This window comes from Rhinoderma darwinii, chromosome 2 (assembly GCF_050947455.1).
Source record: "Rhinoderma darwinii isolate aRhiDar2 chromosome 2, aRhiDar2.hap1, whole genome shotgun sequence".
NCBI classification, from domain to species: domain Eukaryota; kingdom Metazoa; phylum Chordata; class Amphibia; order Anura; family Rhinodermatidae; genus Rhinoderma; species Rhinoderma darwinii.
The window spans coordinates 375,763,617-375,787,714 of NC_134688.1; the positions used below are offsets into that span (position 1 = coordinate 375,763,617).

Below are 24,098 nucleotides of genomic sequence, written 5' to 3' on the forward strand. Positions count from 1 at the left end.
TCTCCTCTTACTTCCCCTGCAGATAGGTCACATGGAATACAGAGTAGTGAAGATATATAATGTGTGACATCCACTGTAAGCACTTCATAGTAAAACGTCCAATCTTGATTTCTTATAGACTAAAATTGTACAGCGACATCAGGGGGTGGGTGTAGAGAGTCTACGCGTTTCTGACGGTTCCTCCGTCCTTACTCCCTTACAAACCAATGAAAATGTAAGGAAATAAAACAATAAAGACTGAGTGGGCATGTAAAGGATTCATATCAGCTGTCAGAATGCAGAGCTTTACGATTATAATAATACTGGTTGAAGAGGGGAAACAAGGACCGCACATCCACAATATTAATCAATGAATGTTTTTAATCAATGAATTAATGAATTAATCAATTAATGAATTAATGAATTAATCAATTAATGAATTAATCAATGTTTTTAGTTAACATTTTGATCAAATTGTATAAGCCTACTTGCCACTTCACGGCGACCTCCGATAAGTTATAATCCGTAACCAGTATATTACGATTATAATAAGCTTTACAGTCCTAACAAGCTGAGGAGTCTTCTCAGCTATACTGCCATGCTACTATAGAGGCTCCTCTTCTTACGACAAGCAGGGCAAAAGCTCTTTCTATTGGCTGCTCTGCAGTGAAGAGATGATCACTAGGGCAGCACGGTGGCTCAGTGGTTAGAACTATTGCCTAACAGCGCCGGGGTCCTGGGTTCAAATCCAACCAAGGACAACATCTGCATGGAGTTTGTATGCGCCCCATTGGGGCTCACAATCTAAGTTCCCTATTTTTGGGAGAACCCCTGTGTTTGCGTGGGTTTCTCCAGGGTACTTGTTTCCTCCCATACCCCAAAAATAGGGAACTTAGATTGTGAGCCCCAATGGGGACAATAGAAGCTCATTAGGAGGACATGTACATAGCTTTATACTTTGAATATCGGGTGGCGCCATAATTCTTGCCTGGATCGTTTTTTCAACGGCATATAAATGGCAAATATCCATAATTTAAATTATCTATATAATTAAAAGATATTTAATGTTTGGACCAGCCCTTTAAGGGCCATAAACTTTAATAGCACCAGAATTGTGTTCATACAGACAAAATAATAATTGTCATTTTGAAGATTTCCAGTTCTTGCTTTTCGAAACTCCAGACAGAAGCTGGAGGTAACCAACAGGATGTTTTTTCTACTTTGAAGGCTATATAAACCTTGGTAAATTTGTATTGTGATTTTATTAAAAATAATTTTAACTTTTTCAAATACAGCTTCTATGTGTCCTGGATACATAAAAGTTGTAGCCTGTGCTGAAACTTGAATCCTTCAGGTCAGCGGGACTGACTGCTTCGGTGCGAGCGGATCGAGACACGCAGGATCCAGCTGTTATCGATCACATCGAAGTGCATAACTTAAATGTGATCGATAAAAGATGGATCCTGCATGTCAGAGACACGCAGGACACGCTGTCACCGAAGCCATCAGTTCCACTGACCTGACGGATACAGGTTTCAGCGCATGATACAGCTTCTATTTATCCAGGACACACAGAAGCTGCATCGGAAAAAGGTCAAAATTTTTTTTTTAATAAAAACACATTACAAAGTTGCACAAAACACTAATACACGGTTTTAGTAAAAAAAAAAAAAAAAGTCTTGAAAAGGTTTACATATCCTTTAATATCAGCTATAGATACAAACGTATGTTGATCACTTTAAAGTAAAAATGTTTGCATATACGCATTGAAAGGGTGAAATCCACAGTGAATTAACATGCTCCGGATTACAAAATCCACAGCATGCCCTCAAAACCCCACCCATATGTATTGTACTGTAAAATGCTGCAGATTTTCAGTGCGTAATTCACACCGAAAATCCAGGACAATTCCGCAGTGTATGAATTCACCAGAGACCGCGATGCAGATTTTGTTGCAGAAATTTCTGCGTCTAAAAATCCGTTCCATTCGTCTGAATTGGGTTGTTTCTGCAGCGAGTTCAAAATCTCCAACAAAATCTGCAGCGTGTGCAGGTCCTAGGGCTAAATTCATACTTGGCGTAATTGCTGCAGATTTTCCAACCGGATTTCCAGCTTATAACAGCAGCAGAAAAGTGGATGGAATTTTAAAAATCTCATTCACACGCTGCAGAAGATTTTCATGCAGTTATTGACCTGTAATGCAGGGTTTTTTTTAAAAAAGCAGCATGTCAATTTATGCTGCGGAAGCGTTGCAGATTGGTTGCAAACTTTCCCCATTGAGTTCAACGAGCAAGTGAGATTCCGCAGCAAAGAGCAAATGTTGCAATTTTTGGAGCAAAAAGGGTGCAAATTTACAGCCAAAATCAAAAGAACAGAATAAAAAAACAACTTTTTCAACTTTAAAATGAATAAAATAAAAAATACTCACCTCCCCTGGTGGTCCAATAGTGACACCTCAGTCCTCCCCCGCCTGGTCTCAGTGCTGCCGGTCTCCTGGGATGATGATGTTTCATCCCACGTGACCACTGAAGCCAACCAAAAAAAAAATTCATCCCTAGAGGACGATAGCACAGACACTAGCCCTGAGTGAAGTCACATGTTGTTATGTTGGCTAACTTCAGCAAATTATCCAAGAAAAAACAGCTCTGGAGCAGGGAGACCGAGCTATTCAGGTCAGGTGACCAGTTTAACTTAAAGGGAACCTGTCACCAGCATTTCACCTATTGAACTTTACTTATCCCGCTGGTATCAAAATTTAATTGCCGTTATCCCCTCTCCTAAACTCCTCCTCCGACTGTAAGTAACGGTCTGCAAACATTTTGCGCCTTTTATCGTAATAATCCGGTGTCCCATTGTTCGCACACCCCAGCAGAGGAAATCAATGCACAAGCGCGGGATTTTGTGTGCTGGGGGAAGGCGAGGAGCTGTCAATCAACAGTAAGGAGGCGGGGTAAACCCGGAAAGACTTGAGGAATGAAGATTTGACTCTTTTCAAACGAAGATTTGACTCTTATGCTCATTTGCATACGGTGTGGGAAGACTAAAAAACTGAATACTAAAGCTACAGAGCCGAGTAAGAAGACAATTCTAGGTTATATAGAAATGATTTTTCACCCACTACATCCAGGTATTGCTGGTTTAATAGGTGAAATGCTGGTGACAGGTTCCCTTTAAGGTCCTCTTAAAGGAAGGTATGTGCTTGGCCAACAAGTAATGATGGAAAGAGGTAAAACCACACATACATTTTTATGGCAGTGTAATAAAACCAGACAATATTACGTTTAAATAATTTTAATACAACACATATTGAAATGACACAGTTATTTATATTAGTTTCCCTCACATAATCAGAGATAAGCTAAACCATATGGTTTTATGTTTTAAATGATTAAAGGAACACTCCAGACAAAACTAGTACACTGTGTTGTGACTAGTGCAGGGTCTGAGGGGGCGGAGCATGACATCGGGATTCTCTCTTTGGTTTTCTTTGAATCACTGCTTCAGACCCTGCACTTAGCATGACACATTGTATCCTTTTGCTTGAAGTTCTCCTTTAAAAATAAACTCATGAAAAGCAATTAAATAGCTGAAATATCTTTATCTTATATCTGCAAGTTTTGAAAACAAACCAAAAATAATTAGTAAGTGGTCTCATTTAGGGTAAGTTATTATAAATGTTGAAACAAATAAAATCCAGAAATCCCGAGCATTCCAGATAACAGATTCCCTAATAAAACAGAACAATGCAAAGCACAGAGTTCGGTCAGCAGGATATCTAAGTGTAGTTCCTACAATGGTGAACCTACCACACTTGTATATTAGGTGGCTGTAAAGACACTACCATTACCCTACAAATTGATTATCAGAATACAGACTGCAGGGTCTCAGTGGGGAATATGTTGTAAATGGCAGCCTGCATTCTGCCTACAGCACAGCTAACATGCATAGGCTATCATAAAGCAATTTGTGTTGACATACTGCAGAATAGAGCACCACAATTGAACCAAACTTCAAATAAAATTAGGCAGTCCTACTATTAAAAAACATAAGAGGCAATAAACACTAAACATTTTATCTTGATTTTAAAGAGGAGCTGTCAGCTCTCCGCATCTGGTCCCAGAACTTTGTGTTTCTTTGCAGTTCCTCTGTTATTCCTCTGGGAAATGTATGAATATATTGACAACTAGGTGTTACCATTCCCCTTGTCAATAGGGTGTATCCATAAACAGTATTACACTGTCCACTCTATGCTTATGTCAACAGTTCTTCAATAATGTCTATTATTCAATTTATGGTCAATGGAAGTAATAAGCATAGGGATTTTTAGTAAATTAACTTATTATCAGCATGGAAGATGATTACATAATCTCTTTAAAAATTCCAATACAGGGACTTTTTACAAAAGAACAATAAGGTTTCTGATGCACAATGTCCACAATGAAGTTCCCATTTGTCACAGTTCTCTAAAGTTGGTGATTTTATTTAAGATGAGCTACTGAAATAACCAAGTTATTACATATGAAGTAAATCTGTAAGAACTAGCACAGTGCTTAAGTACATAAGCTTGGAAGATGTGGAAATTGCATGTCTGTAAAATCACCAGTAGTGCTGCATTGTAAATGCTGGGAGCAGAATGGAAGGTCAGTTGCTAAAATTACGGCTTTTCCAGATGGATGGCATTTACATAATGTGCAACTGATACATATGTATAAACCTGGGCATATACTATCTGTATAACAAACGAGTTATGAGATGTTTTACTTAGAATCTGACAGTGTTGTCTTCACTTAAAGGGGTTTTCCAAAGATAGAAAGTTTATAGCCATCCTCAGGATAGGCCATCAATATCTGATCAGTGGGAGTCCGACTAATTCAAGTGAATAGGTGAAGGCTGTTATAGTGTGAACGGTCGCTACATGTGTGTCAGTATTTGACTGTATTGCGCAATAAAGGGAATGAAGGGAAAGCTGCGGCCCCTTCAAAATGACTCAACGACGGGGGTGCCAAGAGTCAGACCGCCACTGATCAGATATTGAAGGCCATCAATTTTCTCTCTCTGGTAAACCCCTTTAAAGAAGATTTCCACCTAAAACATAACATTAGTCAATCAGATGTCGGTTTTACTTTCAGACTTATTGGCTTTTTCTACTACAGGTAAAACGGTCACTTGTCATCAGGGCCACCATGAGGGCAGTACGGGCTAAGTACGATCATCAGAAGCCCTGCCACAAAGATTTTTAAAAAAAGGAGGCCCGCCCGCTGCCACTGCATGGTAACTATAAAAACTTGTGAGTAGGGCCCTATGCTAGTGACTTTGGAAAAAGGAACTTGACCCATTACATTGCAGGGCCCATTCCTTTCACCAAAGTAACTACTGCTGGCCAGCGCCAGAACATTGTGTGCGTCTTCTGTAGCTGGACCTTCAGCCGGTACCCGGGTCTAGTCTGGGGTCTTAGTTAAAAAAAAGGGGTCTGAATTGATTTCGGGGTCTGGTCTGGGGTCTGAATGAATTTAGGGATCAAGTAAGTGCTCTGATTTAACTTAGGGGTCTGGTCTGGCGTTTGAATTAATTTTGTCATCTGGTCTGGGATCTACGCAGGTGACATGGGTGTTGCATGTGTGGAAGAAGCAGAGACTTCGCCCAGGCGTGGCACAGCAGTGGGAGATCTCAGAGCCTGCAGGAGCCAGAAGCAGCAGCCAGCGCTGTATCTTGGCGCTGGCTGCTGCTCGGTACACGCAGCAACTTCAGTGAAATCATTTGTTTCTTGTATCCCCTACACCTGTGCACAGCCGCTTCACACCTACTGTCTTCCCGTTGGCTCCTCTCGAGCCCCTGCTACTTTCTGTTCCCCCTGCCCTTTCCTCACCCCGCAGCCACAGAGACCTGCCACCTAGTCTCTTCTCCTTGCCCCATGACAGAGCCCCTCCAATCTACGGTCTTCTCCTTGCTCTTTCACAAAACCCCTGCCAGCTTGCGTCTAACCCCCACCAGACACTTTCTTGTCACTCCCTGGTAATGAGGGCACTGTTTGGGTAAAGAGGTGAAGGGGCTGCTGCACTATTATGAGTGACGCGGCTCTGATAGCCTATCTAATCTATATGCCTTTAATGCACTGTGTGTGAAAAACGCTTTAAATCATTGGTAAGAAATGTGCGTTATAAAGGATTGTCAAACCCACTAATGTAATATGTATATAAAGAGACACTATGTACGGGGCCACTCAGTTCTCCTTTTATAAAGTCATATAATTCCCAGGTAACTTCAACCATACAATGAAAGTATTATTTCATATATGCTCTTCTTTCCGTAGTCAGAGTCCTTGTGTTTTTTTCTCTATAGAGTTACTAATATATGGCTATTCCTGCACTCCAGCATTAACAGCTGGTGTGCTAAATGTCACTATTTGGAAATGTAGAAGTTATAGGGAGAGGGTGATTTTTATCGCTTTCTAACCTTGTCATAATTGCAGAGATGAACCTCAAATCTGCAATATTCTTCCAGAATTCTGTGCAAAAAGTGCCAATAACAGTCCGCAGGTCGTGCCCTATTTAAAGAGCCAGAACTGTGGCAGCAGCCGTGTTAAAGATGCATTCATGAAGATGAAAGAGATCACACTAAGGCAGTTACTCTGTTGATTTTTCCCCCTTTTTCTCGGGTGACGACTTCTCCTCTGTCTCTTTAGGGGTGCTCTTCTGTAAAGCTGCATCAATTGCTGCGTGCTCTTTCGTCACCATTTCTTCCAACTCGGCCTGAAATAGAAGAGCATACCAGAAGGAGCTCAATGGAGCAAACAACATCTAAAGAAAGAATATACTGTCACAATCACCCGCTTCTCATAAAAGCCAGCAATGCATGTTATTGGTCACTAAATGCTCTTTTTAGTACACTTAGAAGCTGAAATGACCAGTTGTCAGATACACAAAACAATCCTATGATGATCACAGTTAGTGAATGTGGCCTTTTGGTAAACTAACATCCTCCACCACATCACCAGAAAGCCAAGATTGACATTACTTCTAGAAATAAACTGTAAGTTAAAGATTTAATAAAGGTTAATGGTGACCGAAGTATCAAAATGTGACAATCCAGCATCCTAGGACTGCTGAGGTGCTGGATCACTGGATGATGAAAGGTCCGACCTCACCCAAATTTCACCCTTCTGGCAGAGGCAGATACTTTTGTAGATCCTTTTTTCACCAAATGAGACGCTGTTGTGCATTTTGTCTCTTCTGACCACACGATCTTGTAGCTCCAATTACACTTTGTACAGTTCAGATGCTGCATTTCATGTCGAGTTGTCGGAGAACTTTCTTCTATCGAGCTTGTGGCCATGAAGGTGGCGTGTGACAACAGGTTTGTGCAGACTCCAAGATCCAACTAAACTGTACCATCCTCTGCATTAAATGTGAGGGCATTAGGCTCATGGGTGCTCCTCCTGGCAAATTGTTCCATGCTTTTTAATGTTTTTTATCACGATTGTGTTTATTTTCAGCTGATTATTAATTTCCTAATCCGGGCAGGTCCACAACCTTCTGTTGCATGTGAGTTGACAGCTCTTTGAATTGACCCATTCTTGATAAAGTGTGTAACCCCATACTTAACAGGAAATGGCCAACAATGGAGTTTCTGAAGACTTAGAGCAATACAAAGCCCCAAAAAATTTTTGCAAAATTTTTGAGGATTTATTTAAAATATTATTTAATGGCACCAATGATTTTGAAAGCATAAACTATTCAGGAACATTTGAAACATTATGTATTCCGTATGTATAGTTTGTTTTATATGACTTATTTTGTACAAGGAGCGCCATAAGAAACAACTTGGAATGAAATGTCTATACAATAGCATTCCATTGTGTTCTAAAGAATTTGTATACAGTTGTATGCAGATTGTTTACATCTGAGGTGAACAGGTCATTTCAGAGCTTTATATGCGGCAAAAAGTTATTAGAACTAATACAGGATAGTAAGAAAATTATTTTAGGCATGTTTACTATACATGAAACATTTATATGAAAGGTACGCAGTTTACTGGACTCAAAGACTCCCACTAAGTTACAAAAATGTAACTTTTTTTTAAAGAACTGAAGTAATTGAATGTACAGTCACTAGATTAGGTGGAAATGTTACAACATTCAGACGTTTCTAAAGAAGTTGCACAGTTTTCTTCAGTGCACAGTTTGCCATATGTATACACGACTGGAGCCGGAGTTCCAGGGTGAATATCTCTGTGGCAGATGTGAGCATGTTGGTCACCTGGAAGCTCGCATTAGAGATCTGGAGGAGCAGAATGCAACACTGAGGAGGATAGACAATCTTGAGCTGAGCTTGCTGCTCACAGAGCATGCAGTTAGTGGGTTAGAACTGGAGGGTGAAGACATGGGTGAGCAGGATCAGGCAAGTAGCTGGGTTAATGTAGTTAGGGGCAGTAGAAAGGGGTCAAAGACAAGGAAGGCCGATCCGGTTTCTGGCATTCCAAGCAAAATTGCCAGGTTGTGTGATGATGCGAGGGTGTCAGTCTCAGAAAAGGCAGCCCTAGTGGATACTGATCTCCCTAACAGCCGGGAGAACAGCCCAGCTAGTAGTCGGCGGGATGGTAATGCAGGTAAGCCAAGACAATTGATAGTTGTAGGGGATTCTATAATCAGGAAGACGGATAGAATAATTTGTCGCCAAGACCGCCTCAACCGAATGGTTTGCTGTCTCCCTGGTGCCAGGGTTCGGCATGTGGTGGAACGGGTGGACAAATTGCTGGGAGGGGCTGGTGATGATCCAGCTGTTGTGGTCCATGTCGGTACCAACGACAGAATAAATGGTAGGTGGAGGAGCCTTAAGAATAATTTGAAACAACTAGGCTACAAGCTGAAGGGAAGGACCTCCAAGGTTGTATTCTCAGGAATACTGCCTGTGCCATGCGCATCACAGGAAAGACAGCGGGAGCTCAGGGAGTTAAATGCATGGCTTAAGTCTTGGTGTAGAGGAGAAGGATTTGGGTTCCTAGAGCACTGGGCTGACTTTTCATTGGGGTACAAACTGTATTCTGCAGATGATTTGCACCTAAATGGAAGGGGGTCCGCTGTGCTGGGGCAGAGAATTCTAGCTGGGGTGGCGGAGTGTTTAAACTAGGGCTGAGGAGGGAGGCCAATGTAGGAAATAAAGGGGTAGTTAGGTTAGAGAGGGGTCAGACTATATTGGTGGGGGGAGAAACAGACGGTGGGGAGAGGACTAGGCAACAAGATAAGGAGATCCTTTCGTTACAAAACAGCAGTGAAAATAAAAAGGCCCAAATGTCAAATAATCACATTTCTGATAGTGAAAGTGAAACATTTAAAGGCAAGTTAAAGTGTATGTTCACAAATGCAAGAAGTCTAGCAAGCAAAATGGGGGAGATGGAGGCCTTGATACTGGAAGAAGATATAGATATAGTTGGTGTTGCTGAAACATGGCTGGACTCTTCACATGACTGGGCTGTAAATCTACAGGGTTTTACACTGTTTCGGAAAGACAGGGCAAATAGGAAAGGCGGTGGTGTATGTCTGTATGTGAGAAGTGATATGAAGGGGAGTGTAAATGAGACATTAGAGGGTGAAGATTGTGGGGAGGTTGAAACCTTGTGGGTGGAATTACAAAGGGAAGTAAACACTGAAAAAATTACTTTTGGTGTAATCTATAGACCCCCCAATATAACTGAAGAGATAGAAGGTCAAATATATAAACAAATGGAGCGGGCTGCACAGGCGGGTACTGTTGTGATAATGGGAGATTTTAATTATCGGGATATTAATTGGTGTCATGGTTCGGCTTCAACTGCAAAGGGGGGACATTTCCTCAACCTGTTGCAGGAAAATTTTATGGGCCAGTTTGTGGAAGACCCGACTAGAGGCGAAGCTCTGTTGGATCTGGTAATTTCTAATAATGCAGATCTTGTTAGGAATGTCAATGTTCGTGAAAACCTCGGTAACAGTGATCACAATATAGTTACATTTTACCTATACTGTAAAAAACAAACGCAGGCTGGGAGGGCAAAAACATTTAATTTTAAGAAAGCCAATTTCCCCAGGATGAGGGCTGCAATTCAGGGTATAGACTGGGAAGAACTAATGTCAAATAATGGGACAAATGATAAATGGGAGATTTTCAAATCTACTTTGGGTAATTATAGTGCAAAATGTATTCCTATAGGTAACAAGTATAAACGACTCAAATTAAACCCCACATGGCTTACACCTTCTGTGAAAGGGGCAATACATGACAAAAAAATGGCATTTAAAAAATACAAATCTGAGGGTACATCTGCAGCCTTTGTAAAATATAAAGAGCTTAATAAAATCTGTAAAAATGTAATAAAATCAGCAAAAATACAAAATGAACGGCAGGTGGCCAAGGATAGTAAAACAAATCCTAAAAAATTCTTCAAGCATATAAATGCAAAAAAGCCCAGGTCTGAACATGTAGGACCCTTAGATAGTGGTAATGGGGAGTTGGTCACAGGGGATCAAGAGAAGGCAGAGTTACTAAATGGGTTCTTTAGCTCTGTATATACAACAGAAGAAAGAGCAGCTGATGTAGCCGCTGCCAGTGCTGTTAATATATCAGTTGATATACTGAATTGGATGAAAGTAGATATGGTCCAAGCTAAATTAAATAAATGTACACAAGGCCCCGGGACCAGATGGGTTACACCCTAGAGTTCTTAAAGAGCTTAGTTCAGTTATTTCTGTCCCCCTCTTCATAATATTTAGAGAGTCTCTCATGAGTGGTATAGTGCCAAGGGACTGGCGCAGGGCAAATGTGGTGCCTATTTTCAAAAAGGGCTATAGGTCTTCGCCGGGTAATTATAGACCAGTAAGCTTAACATCAATTGTGGGGAAAATGTTTGAGGGGCTATTGAGGGACTATATACAGAATTATGTGACAATAAATAGTATTATAAGTGACAGCCAGCATGGTTTTACAAAGGACAGAAGCTGTCAAACCAACCTGATTTGTTTTTATGAAGAGGTAAGCAGAAGCCTAGACAGAGGGGCCGCTGTGGATATAGTGTTTTTGGACTTTGCAAAGGCATTTGACACTGTCCCTCATAGACATCTAATGGGTAAATTAAGGACTATAGGTTTAGAAAGTATAGTTTGTAATTGGATTGAGAATTGGCTCAAGGACCGTATCCAGAGAGTTGTGGTCAATGATTCCTACTCTGAATGGTCCCCAGTTATAAGTGGTGTACCCCAGGGGTCAGTGCTGGGACCACTATTATTCAACTTATTTATTAATGATATAGAGGATGGGCTTAATAGCACTATTTCTATTTTTGCAGATGACACCAAGCTATGCAATATAGTTCAGACTATGGAAGATGTTTGTGAATTGCAGGCAGATTTAAACAAACTAAGTGTTTGGGCGTCCACTTGGCAAATGAAGTTTAATGTAGATAAATGTAAAGTTATGCACCTGGGTACGAAAAACCTGCAAGCATCATATGTCCTAGGGGGAGCTACACTGGGGGAGTCAATTGTTGAGAAGGATCTGGGTGTACTTGTAAATCATAAACTAAATTTCAGCATGCAGTGTCAATCAGCTGCTTCAAAGGCCAGCAAAATATTGTCGTGTATCAAAAGAGGCATGGACTCGTGGGACAGGGATGTAATATTACCACTTTACAAAGCATTAGTGAGGCCTCATCTAGAATATGCAGTTCAGTTCTGGGCTCCAGTTCATAGAAAGGATGCCCTGGAGTTGGAAAAAATACAAAGAAGAGCAATGAAGCTAATAAGGGGCATGGAGAATCTAAGTTATGAGGAAAGATTAAAAGAACTAAACCTATTTAGCCTTGAGAAAAGACGACTAAGGGGGGACATGATTAACTTATATAAATATATGAATGGCGCATACAAAAAATATGGTGATATCCTGTTCCATGTAAAACCCCCTCAAAAAACAAGGGGGCACTCCCTCCGTCTGGAGAAAAAAAGGTTCAACCTGCAGAGGCGACAAGCCTTCTTTACTGTGAGAACTGTGAATCTATGGAATAGCCTACCGCAGGAGCTGGTCACAGCAGGGACAGTAGATGGCTTTAAAAAAGGCTTAGATAATTTCCTAGAACAAAAAAATATTAACTGCTATGTGTAGAAATTTTTTACTTCCCCTTTCCCATCCCTTGGTTGAACTTGATGGACATGTGTCTTTTTTCAACCGTACAAACTATGTAACTATGTAACATTTCAGTTTGTAAACCTGAACACCTACAAGACAGTAAGGCTGGGTTCAAACGACCTATTTTCAGACGTAAACAAGGCGTTTTACGCCTCGATTTACGCCTGAAAATACGGCTCCAATACGTCGGCAAACATCTGCCCATTCATTTGAATGGGTTTGCCGACGACCTGTCATTTACGCGTCGCTTTCAAACAACGACGCGTAAAAAAGACGGCTCTTCAAAAGAAGTGCAGGACACTTCTTGAGACGTAATTTGAGCCGTTTTTCATTGATTCCAATGAAGAACAGCTCCAAATTACGGCCGTAATTGATGCCTCGCAAAACGCGAGTACGAGCAATTACGTCTGAAATTACGGAGCTGTTTTCTCCTGAAAACAGCTCCGTAATTTCAGACGTAAATGCAGTTATCGTGTGCACATACCCTAACACTATGATAGATGCAGCGCCACATTTACCAGGCCGGCTTCCAGCAATCACTGTCTACAGAAATAAGAACAATGTTTCATAAAAATTATGTGAAATGCTGGAATGTCCTTTCTTTTTCTGCAAGAAGTAAGGTATTCCCATAGTAATCACATCAGACTTCCATTATTCTTCCTCTGCAGAGTCGCTAGTCAGTCTTCCATTTTTGTATGAACGTGCTACTCTGACATAACGCTACTCCTGGCACGCAAAGAGCTGCTTGTTAGAGGGGTTGTGTCGTTTAATCTATGGTCAGTCACATTGCATTCTACCACTACACTAATAATTATTAATTGTAAGACTGTTAAAGATCGGGGACAGGCAAACCCCAATATTGAAGTGAAACAACAGGAAGATTGGTTAAAAAAAACAACTAAAAAAATTGCATAAAAAAAGTTTACGTTTAATTACTGTATATGGACCATGTGAACTGATAAAAGCAAACACAAAAGATGTAGTACCCCTATTTGCATTTTATAATAATGACATTACTATAGACGCTCTGCAGTGACAGAGCCTCTTTAGAGGTAGAATCAGGACGATAGGATTGTCAAACCGGTCATAAATGTGAGATCACATTGCAATCTGTGATCCCGGACCCTCAATGATTTCCAAAATGAAAAGGCTCTATAGAGCACTCCTACCTCTTTGACAATGCTCAGACGTCGGTCACTGGTAAACTGACGCAATGTAATTGATTTGAATGGCCCTTTGCCTAGAATATGGTTTCAGATTTTTAGCAACAAATCTCGGAGTAGTGCCAAAAGATTCTATAAAAACCTTTTTATTCTGGTAACCAATGGACATCTGAGATCACAGAAATCCCCACTGTGATCTTCTCACATGTATCTCTAACATGTCTATCTAATCTAATGTATCTAGGTTTTTCTGCTACACATAGACTTTCATATGCCATCTTGAGGCCACCTACTGAAATACACCTACATTCAGTGCTTCATCACTGGAGGACCCAACACCTACACACAGCACAAAGAATGACAAGTAATGAAGTAGCTGCAGGGTGTATCCACCCGTATATGACAGGAAGTGTGTCAACAACATAGGCACAGACTGCTTCACAGGCATTCTCAGGTTTTCCCTTTAGATAAAAGCATTTTGCATATATTTACCAGAGAATATTGATCAGGAGCCTATGAAACGTCTTGGATGTGCGCACACAAAACTGTAGTGTTATATCTTATACATCGCCTGCAAAAAATCCCAACATACCTTCCATCCTAAGAAGTCCGCTAAAGCGAGACAACCATCATCACAGCTTCCGAGCCATGCTACATCCCTAAAAGCAAACAAGATTGGCAATTACAGTTAGCAAAGATAAATTCATAGGCCATGTCTTCAGAATAGAAGGGATACCTTTTTGGATACATATAGGACAATCTGGAAAACTGGGCATAAGCATTTGTCTATGGCTGCAAAAGGATCATCAGTTTTGAACTGAAGGATCGATCCACTTTTGTTTTCCTCAAGATCAGTGGAGCCACTTTACCCACGTCCCTTCATAGAAATAGCCTGCACATTCAACCTGACCAAACAGACATGTTACACAATTTGAAGGTTTGGGCTTCCTGACGTTACAACAATAGGTCACACTTACCAGTCATCAGCTGTTTTTGCCAGGGGAAGCTTTGGGCAACTGCACATTTCCCCAGTAGCGGCCAAATGATGATGTAACAATATAGTGATAGACCAAAGGGGTTCTTTTTAAAAAGTTAAAGAGCAGACAATGCAGACATAGACCCAGTGTATGAACCAGGACAGAATATTCTATATGTAAAAAAACGAAGGCAGCAGTATAGCTTCAATGGTCGGGTGCAGCAAGTCCAGAAAACTCAAATGCCAAAAAAGTAGAGGCAGAACTCCAATGATGTGAAAAAAATGGTGTGCTTTAATTCACCCCACTAGCAACGCTTCAATCCATCTCAATAGGATCTTTGTCAAGCATGGTTGACAAAGATCCCATTGAGACGGATTGAAACATTGCTAGTGGGGTAATTTAAAACACACAACTCTTTTCACATCATTGGAGTTCTGCCTCTACTTTTTTGCAATATATATATATACACACGCACACACACACACACACACACACACCGTAATATAGCCAATTCATTTAACATACAAATAAAGTGCAAAGGAGGTGTCTTGTCACAAGTCAGGAAAGTCCTGCAAATTCATTAAGATATGAACGCATTAGACTTAGGCCTCATGTCCACTTCAGTTTTTTCATCAAGGGGCTATCCGTTATTTTAACTGATAGCAGCCTGACACATTCATTTCAATGGGGCCATGCACACTTCCGTCGTTTTAACAGAACCATGCGGCCGTTCCGTCAAAAATAGGGCAGGTCCTACTCCTGCCCGTTTTTGACGGAACAGTCTCGGCCTTTGCATTGATTTGGTCCGTGAAACAATGGACTGCATACGGAAGCCATCCGTGTGTGGTCCGTGATTCACGGAACCATCATTAGCGGCCGTTCAACGGCACACAGAAGTGTACATGAGGCCTTATAGGTAAAGGTTTATAAATAAAACAAGATCTCTAGTAAAAGTAAATATAGTGGAAAGTGGAGAGGGCAGATAACAAGAGGCTGTTTCTGAAACGCCAATATTATGAGGAAGGGGTAACTACAGGACGGTTGTTAGCCAAAATGGCCCAGAGGGAGAATAATTATATACATACAATAAGGGGGAGGGGGGTAGGCCAGAGACTGATACAGGAAAGATACTACAAGTATTTCAGAAATTTTATTCGGATTTATATGCCACTAAAGCAGAGCACACGCCCTAACAGATGGAGGAGTATCTAGGGGAGGTTTGTCTTCCTAGCTTGGGAGGGGAGGAGAGAACGAAGTTGGAGGAGCCTATTTCTCTGCAGGAACTCCAGGAGGCTATAGGGATATGAGCAAACAAAAAGGCTCCAGGGCCGGATGGTCTTCCGGTAGAGGTTTTCAAGGAATATGTGGAGGAGCTTACCCCTCAGTTACTGGCTACTCTGCTGGAAAGTTTTGATAGGGGACGGCTTCCGGATTCAATGTATGAAGCCACCATAGTGGTTCTGCCTAAAGAGGGAAAAGATATTCAACTGCCTGAATCCTATAAACCAGTGTCCCTGTTGACGGCAGATATTAAAATTATGGCGAAGGTCTTGGCACTGCGGCTCTCTATAGTGGCTGGGGTGCTACATGGAGACCAGGTCGGCTTTATGCCATCTAAATCAACGGCGGTAAACCTACAGGTGCTTCCAGATAATCCCATGGGAAGAGCCATTGGATGCTGCTACGGCTTTCGACTGTGTGGAGTGGTGATATTTGTGGTCAGTCCTGGATAAAATGGGGTTCGGTCCTAACTTTATAAAATGGATTAAGCGGTTATATGTGGCCCCAACTGCAAGAATACAGGTGAATGGTGCGTTCTCGGATTGGTTTGCATTGGCTAGGGGAACGCGTCAGGGCTGTCCCTTATCACCATTATTATTCGCTCTAGCAGTGGAACCATTGGCATGCACGGTCCGCCAATATAGAGACATACAGGTGCTGAAATATGGGATGGTGGAGGAGCGAATTGCATTATATACTGATGATATGTTGTTGTTTATGGCAAACACGGAACATACTCTGCCGTTAGTTATTAATCAACTGGTCGAAATCGGCTCTTATGTCAACGGATCCAGGGGTCATCCAGACTGGAGACGATGTGGTTGAGATACCGATTGTTACAGAGTTTAAATACCTAGGGGTTCGGGTGACGGCGAGAGTGACGGATTATATGTCCCTTGTTATGTCAATGTTGCCAAAAATAAAGGCCAAAGTGGAGGCTTGGAACGAGCTCCCACTTTCTGATCTTTCAATCTTTTGAATACTTTTGCAAGATGGACGGCTGAGGGGTTGCGGGGGGGGGGGGGAGATTGGTGATAGTTAGATTTGTGGTGATGGTGATACATATTGGGTCTTTGATGTACTGATTTCAATGCATTAAAGATTGTATGATGACCTGTAACACTGTCGTTGTTTGTTGAATAAACTTGAGCTGATTTAAAATTAAAAAAAAATGTAGTGGAAAGAAACATGAAGATGCTAAAGTAGTATATGCCCGATAGTATTAAAGTTGGGCTGAGCTCTTTGATAGGCTTGCTTTCTGAAAATATCCGGAAATTCCAGTGTGACAGCCACGATCTGACGTTGAGTGTGTTCTGTTACATGACATAACTACATCCCTATGCACATGCACTGGCGTCTGCAGACATCAGAAGGATGAAATACAACTCTAGCAGGTCTGTTGACCTGCTTCCGATGTTTTAGTTATATATGGGATCTATGATTGGTGTACGTACATTTAAAATGCCAGTCAATTTGAGCTACCAACCACCCCAGACGAAGCCCTTAGCAATACGTGCGTCGGGTGTCCGAAGGACATTATCATCTTCATGTTTCCTTGAATTATATCTAACAGTTACTAAAGAGCTCTTTTTCTTTTGTATACCTTTACCTATAAGTTTTATATATATATAAAAAACGTTGTGTCCTGCTTCAGCCACAAGGTCTATGTCTGCATAGTCTGTTCTGATAAATTTTTTGTCTTTTTTGTACTCATGAAATAAAGATTTAACCTTTTAATAATAAGCACTTTGGTCTGGCACGATCTTGTTTTGTTGGATTAATATATAGTTTTGGTGAAGCTAGAACACCACTCCTTAATGGGTTTGCCAAGTTTAGGTTTACTATGGTGTAACGTGGTCAAGGTGAGTCCTCCGGAATGGGAGCTGCTCTTTGCACTGGGTCTCCACTCTGGCATCAAGTGGTAGACCACCCTCTTTGATGACCATATGTCCTAACAGGGCAATAAGGACAGGGGTTGGACAAGTTAACTAAATACCCTCAGGATTATATATGAACATTTGTATTACCTGTAGGCTTTTTCTGAGTCAAAGTCCATGCCACCTCCTAAACCGAGGAGTCCAAAAAGTGAGTCTCCCTAAGGTATCAAATAAAAGAAAAGAATGAAACTAAACTCATGGAAGCTGTTGATGAACAATTACATTTTCTTGTTTGCCAACCTCTCCGGTCTTTTCTTTGTTGATTAGCAGACGCGGTGTTTTACTCGGAACCCTGGAGACAGAAAACACCATTACTTCTGAATGTGGGTTATTTTTCCAATAAACTCAGTGCTTCGCTGTATGACCAAATAATTGAACAATATAATTGTAATGAGACATGAGTATTTTATTACAAGTGGTTGAGCTCACAGCAAATGTTTTTGTTATCTTTCACAGAAAGTGCAATGTTACTAGCTAGTGACTGAATGTTTAGTAGTACAAGTGAGAGGAGAGATAATGAAAGGACAGTACTTCATGCTTCTGACCTAAAGGTTGCACTTTTTGGGTATGTTTACTCATGCTAGCATACTGTACACTTTCTCACCAGTTTTAAGGAGGTGATACATATTAGACTTACATGGCCAAACCTGCTGATTTCGGCAGGACGGTCCGGTTATGTAATGTGTATTAGATCCGTTTGTTCTCAAGGGCGATAGGCCGCCCTCAGAGATGTTCTCCCCATTGATTTGCTTAAAATTCCATGTTTACATAAAATGTGCCGGAAAAAATGGTCATTGATTACAGTAGTATATATATATATATATATATATATATATATATACATATACACACATACACACACATACACACACACACACACACGCAGAAAGACAAAACAGTCCTTACTTGCCAACAAGTGAGGCAAATGGCTGCACCTGAAGAGATGTTCCCATCACAATAAGGAGATCAACTTTTTGAAAATCCTAATAAAACAAGGAAGACTTAATTCAAATCTTACAAAGCATTTCCAGCAAAAACTTACTCTCCATGGGAATATATCAATAGTTAAAGCAGTATCTGAAGAGTATTGTTTTTTTCACTTACAGAGATAATGGCATTTTTATATTCAGTTGCTTTAGACATTTTTCGAAAACTGATAACAGGAAGTGCAGCCATATTAGTTGTTACTTTTTAAAGGAGTTTCTTTGAGATTAGAAAAACAGCAGCACGCTTGTCCTTTAAAGTAAATAGGGCGAACACCAGAGACAATCCATGGGCAAGAGTGCTGCTGTTTCTGGAAGAAAGCAGCCATGTTTTTCGAATGTCTTACAAACCATTTAGTCAGCTTCTCAGAAACAAAAAAAGCCAAACCATCAGTATGATATTGATAAAACATGGTGACAAAATAATCATTTGCTCTCTGTTTCTCAGAAGCCAATTTAAAAAGTGGCAAATCAACAATGCTAAACTTTTTGTCATTGCTACAAACATGGCAGCCACAACTGTACAGAAAAATACTGAAACATAGCTACCAAAGTCTGGCTGCTGCTCCACCTTCTTGATTTGCTGAAATATGGCCATTATTTTTTGGGTGAAGATCCTCTTTATAAAAAAAAACCCCATTGTCAGGCTCTGTTCACACTGCCATCATGGTTTCCGTTGCATAACAGAAACCATGACGGCAGTGCCGGATCAGTCACTTGATGGACACCAACGGCGCACAATGTACCGCATTGACTATAATGGGCTCCGTCGAAGGTTGTCCTTAGTTTTGACTTGAAGAATAGTGTTGCATGCTGTGCTATTCTTCCTATCAACTATGATGGAACTGCCGACCGGGCCGCTGACAGTAGTGTGGACCTAATATGACTAAAGTTTATCTGCTAGAACTGCCTCTGGCCTCCTTGAAAAAGGATGCAATACATATTTGTAATTCGACAATTTTTAGCCTCTGTAGCCTCTATTTAATGGTATTGCTAATCCAATTAATCCCTGAGGCATCAATAGAACTGGAGCCAGAGGTTGTATGAAATATATTTCATCAGAGTAAAAATACTATTCTTAGCATTGTTAAGAAGTATCACCTATGGAGGGAATGTACTAAGACTGGTGCTGCAGTAAGATGCACCAATTTATTTCAGAAACTGAAATCTATGGCAGCAATGATTAGGTGTAGATTGACATTATAATTGTCGTAAATTTCTTGCGTAAATTATGGTAAATGTGTCAAGTCACGGGTGGCCCCGGCCACTCCCACTATGCTCCGCACACTTTTTTAAAAAGTGGCGAGAGCGGCGTGAAATAGAAAAAAGTTGCAAATTCCAAGGCAAAACAGGCGTGCGCCAAAATTTGCTTAAGAACTCTTTTTATATGTTTTTCTAGTTTGTTTTCAAAACATTATAAAGTGTACAGAAGGAAAAAAGTAGTGAGCAACCATATAAAAGGCATAATCTGCATGCATATATATATACAGGGTGGGCCATTTATATGGATACACCTAAATAAAATGGGAATGGTTGGTGATATTAACTTCCTGTTTGTGGCACATTAGTATATGGGAGGGGGGAAACTTTTGAAGCTGGGTTTTGACCATGGCGGCCATTTTGAAGTTGGCCATTTTGTATCCAACTTTAGTTTTTTCAATGGGAAGAGGGTCACGTGACACATCAAACTTATCGAGAATTTCACAAGAAAAACAATGGTGTGCTTGGTTTTAACGTTACTTTATTCTTTCATGAGTTACTTACAAGTTTCTGACCACTTATAAAATGTGTTCAAAGTGCTGCCCATTGTGTTGGATTGTCAATGCAACCCTCTTCTCCCACTCTTCACACACTGATAGCAACACCGCAGAAGAAATGCCTCCCGATCTGACCCCCTCGGACTTTTATCTTTGGGGTCATCTGAAGGCAATTGTCTATGCTGTGAAGATACGAGATGTGCAGCAACTGAAACTACGGATACTGGAAGCCTGTGCTAGCATTTCTTCTGCGGTGTTGCTATCAGTGTGTGAAGAGTGGGAGAAGAGGGTTGCATTGACAATCCAACACAATGGGCAGCACTTTGAACACATTTTATATGTGGTCAGAAACTTGTAAATAACTCATGAAAGACTAAAGTAACGTTAAAACCAAGCACACCATTGTTTTTCTTGTGAAATTCTCGATAAGTTTGATGTGTCACATGACCCTCTTCCCATTGAAAAAACTAAAGTTGGATACAAAATGGCCAACTTCAAAATGGCCGCCATGGTCAACACCCAGCTTGAAAAGTTTCCCCCCTCCCATATACTAATGTGCCACAAACAGGAAGTTAATATCACCAACCATTCCCATTTTATTTAGGTGTATCCATATAAATGGCCCACCCTGTATATATATATATATATATATGAATATAGAGAAAAACTAAAATTATATATATATATATATATATATATATATATATATATATATATATATATATATATACACACACACACACACACACACACACACACACACACACATATTAAATCTTTATGGAGCATTTTTAACCAACGAGAAGTATATAATTTGCCATAATTCAACTTCACAACACTTGCTCTATACTGCGACATACATGACACTTGCTCACTTACAATCGATTACACTGGCACTGCATTGTGCATGGGTCAGAATATTGCACCAGTAAAATTAATGTCGAGTATGAAGCCAATACTTTTCTATGTGATACAGAAGTACAATATTGGTGCACGTACACGGATCGAATACTTTTCTATGCCATATAGTAGTAGTATACTGGTGCACATACATGCCTATGCTTTGTTCACATCAGTGTTGTCTTTCCATTGAGGGGGAACCCCTCAACGGAAAGGCAGACGGAAACCATAGCTTGCCTTTGCATCACCATTGATCTCGACTACGGTATTGATTCCGTCAAAAAAAAAGGAACCCTTTCACAACGGTAACAAACGAAAACCTTTAGCAAAGTATCCGTCACCATTGAGATCCATGGTGATGCAAACGGAAGCTTTGGTTTCCGTTTTCCTTTCCGTTGAAGGGTTTCCCCGACGGACAGCTCAGACGGAACCCCTCAATGGAAAAACAACACTGAACAGTTGAAAGAAAGGTGGCAGAAGGTGCCTCCTGGGCACAGAAGTCAGTGAAGTACACCTTGCATGGGTCCCCTTGTCGGGGTGGACCCAGCATCAACGTCTTGTGATGTGAAAACGGAGAGCAGCAATAAATGCAAGCTTCTTATTAGGATGCTTCAGTGTACTCCTCCAATCACAGAGCCTCCTGTATACTCTGCGCTGACCTCTGAGAGACTCATTCACTTCCTGGTAATAGCGGTTTTCAGAGCTTTAGCTGACCAGAGAATGAGAGCCCTCATGTAGTTTGTTAATTACAGAGCACTTCCCCCAATTAACTGTGCCGCACCTCTTACTCTTCTCTTAGGCACCTAAGCAAGTTCATTCATATGAATAGAAATATGTATGTGACTGATTTTAATGCGTGCCACTGCATTTAAAGGCATCTGTGAAGCCCGTAGAGGCATTTGTCTGCTAATAGATGCACCAGCCTTTTCTAGTACTAAAAGAAATACGTTTTCTTCGGGCCTAGGTTTCAGCCCAAATGATGAAATACAATGTCATGTGCCATTGATAGATTATTTGAAATCCAAGCACATGTCTCATTGCTGGACTAACATACCTGACGAAGACACTAGTCCAGCGTTGAAACAGTATTGTACTTGGATTCCCCCAAAAAATAATTTTAACTTCACGCCTTGAGCAATCCGTCAACATTTTTTTCCAAGGTCTGCAGAGGTGCCTATACTAAACCTTGATATTGCGGTGCGTGAATATATATATATAATCATGACAATGTTAACGGCATATGTATATTTTAAAGTGTATCAAACATTCTAACTAGTTTTGCATGAATTAGTAGTACATGTAAATACATGAAACTTTGTAACATATCTCACGGGTGTAAAGTACCAACTTTCTCAGCCTTCAGTTCCCCTTTTCCCAGCCTGCATGGAAATGAAGCTGCAGTTTCTCTCCCTCAGCGTGTGTGTCTGTATGAGACTGCACACTGTGAGAGGGGAGGAGGAGCAGCAAGCGGAGACATCCTATTGCCTCAGCACAGCTCTTGCATCACACCAGGAAGAGACCGTCCACTGGCAGGCATGAAACCAGCCGATCGAAGGAGAGAGATCCAAAAGGTACAGATTACACATATAATTTCTGTCTGGACTAGATATAATATATATCTACAACTGTTGTAACAATAGGTGTGCATTAAGTCTTTGACGTAAAAAAAAACACCATGAAAAATACAGATTATACAGCCAATGACTACAACACTATGTAAAGCATGTTAACTTGAAGGGTTGTCCATGATAAGTAAGAAAAAATATCAGGTTTTTTCCCCCCTCAGAAACAGTAACACGGCTGTCCATGGGCTGTGTTGGAAAAATATCGGACCCTCTTTTCAAATACTGGACAATCCCTTTAAACTTCCACCGGCTGGGTCTCTATATTATTTACATCCATGTTATTGCCACATAGCCTATATTATAGGTCTTCTGATGACATAAAAAAAAGTATGTAGTTCTTAAAGAGGACCTATCATTTCTGAGAAAAACACTGAAGCCAATCAGACGGCTAAGTGGGGCTCAGCGGTGACTAATCGTTTTCCTGGCAAAATGCAGAAATACAACACATGACTGCTGAGATTGCTCTGCTCTGATTGGCTCCAGCGGTCACATACAATGTGCATGTAAACTATCACCAGGACTGCCGCCAGAGCGTCAGCGCTGGATCACCAGGTGAAAGGATAGGTAAGTACTGCTTTTATTCACATTTACAGCCATTACAAATTTTCAAAACCAAGATAACCGCTTAAAGATAAAACAATAATAAGTAGATTTGTTCTGGGGGGGTTTTCCACTAGTATGTGTTCTGCTATCAAAGTAAACTTTTACATTTACTACAGGAAATACAGTTTGTGTGAATGCTTCTCACATTTTCATCATTATAGAAAACCCATGACTATCAACTTACAGACTTTAGGGCAGAAAAGAATCGGGAAGGCAAGCTTTCTCCAAAAAACACAATATCTGAAAGGAAGAATACAATAAGTTTTAACAATGAAATCTCAAGTCCTTATTTTGTTTTTGTATTTATATATGGGATACATCCTAGTTTCCTAACAAACAGTCTACAGAAACATGGAAAGCTTTGAGGTCAAATATGAAGACCATTGTCTGACCACACAAATGGTCCTCTACTGGATTTCAATTTAAGCCATATCATGTCTAGCAATTTCAGTTTAAGTTTTTTTAACTGACATTTCTACAGCCCATGATTCCACTCCCTCCCCTGTAAAGTCTGCTGTGAGTTCTTTTCTCTCTCTCTCTACACTTCACACAGCCTGTGTGACCCTCCTTCAGACTGCAATGTGCTCTTTCCTCCCTATCTACACACTGATTCAGTACAGCCTGTTTGACCTGCCCTTCATGAATAATTGGATGCTTTACACCCACTACACACTCTGATCTGATGTGTACAACCTCCTTCACCTCCCTGCTGAGAGTGGAGAGAGCCACACTGCCTGGAGCAGT

The 24,098-nt window shown here is 40.8% G+C and overlaps 1 protein-coding gene across 1 annotated transcript in view; it reads right to left on the reverse strand.

The window, feature by feature from the left end:
- Positions 1-3,254: 3,254 nt before the first annotated feature.
- Positions 3,255-24,098, reverse strand: part of SIRT2 (sirtuin 2) — a 59,696-nt gene continuing 38,852 nt past the window's right edge. The window contains exons 11-16 of the mRNA XM_075853895.1: positions 23,539-23,594; positions 18,393-18,469; positions 17,727-17,778; positions 17,577-17,644; positions 13,884-13,950; positions 3,255-6,728 (exon numbers count right to left, since the gene is read on the reverse strand). Coding sequence (XP_075710010.1) covers positions 6,603-6,728; positions 13,884-13,950; positions 17,577-17,644; positions 17,727-17,778; positions 18,393-18,469; positions 23,539-23,594 — 446 coding nt within the window. The 3' untranslated portion in view covers positions 3,255-6,602. The remainder of the gene's footprint in view (positions 6,729-13,883; positions 13,951-17,576; positions 17,645-17,726; positions 17,779-18,392; positions 18,470-23,538; positions 23,595-24,098) is intronic.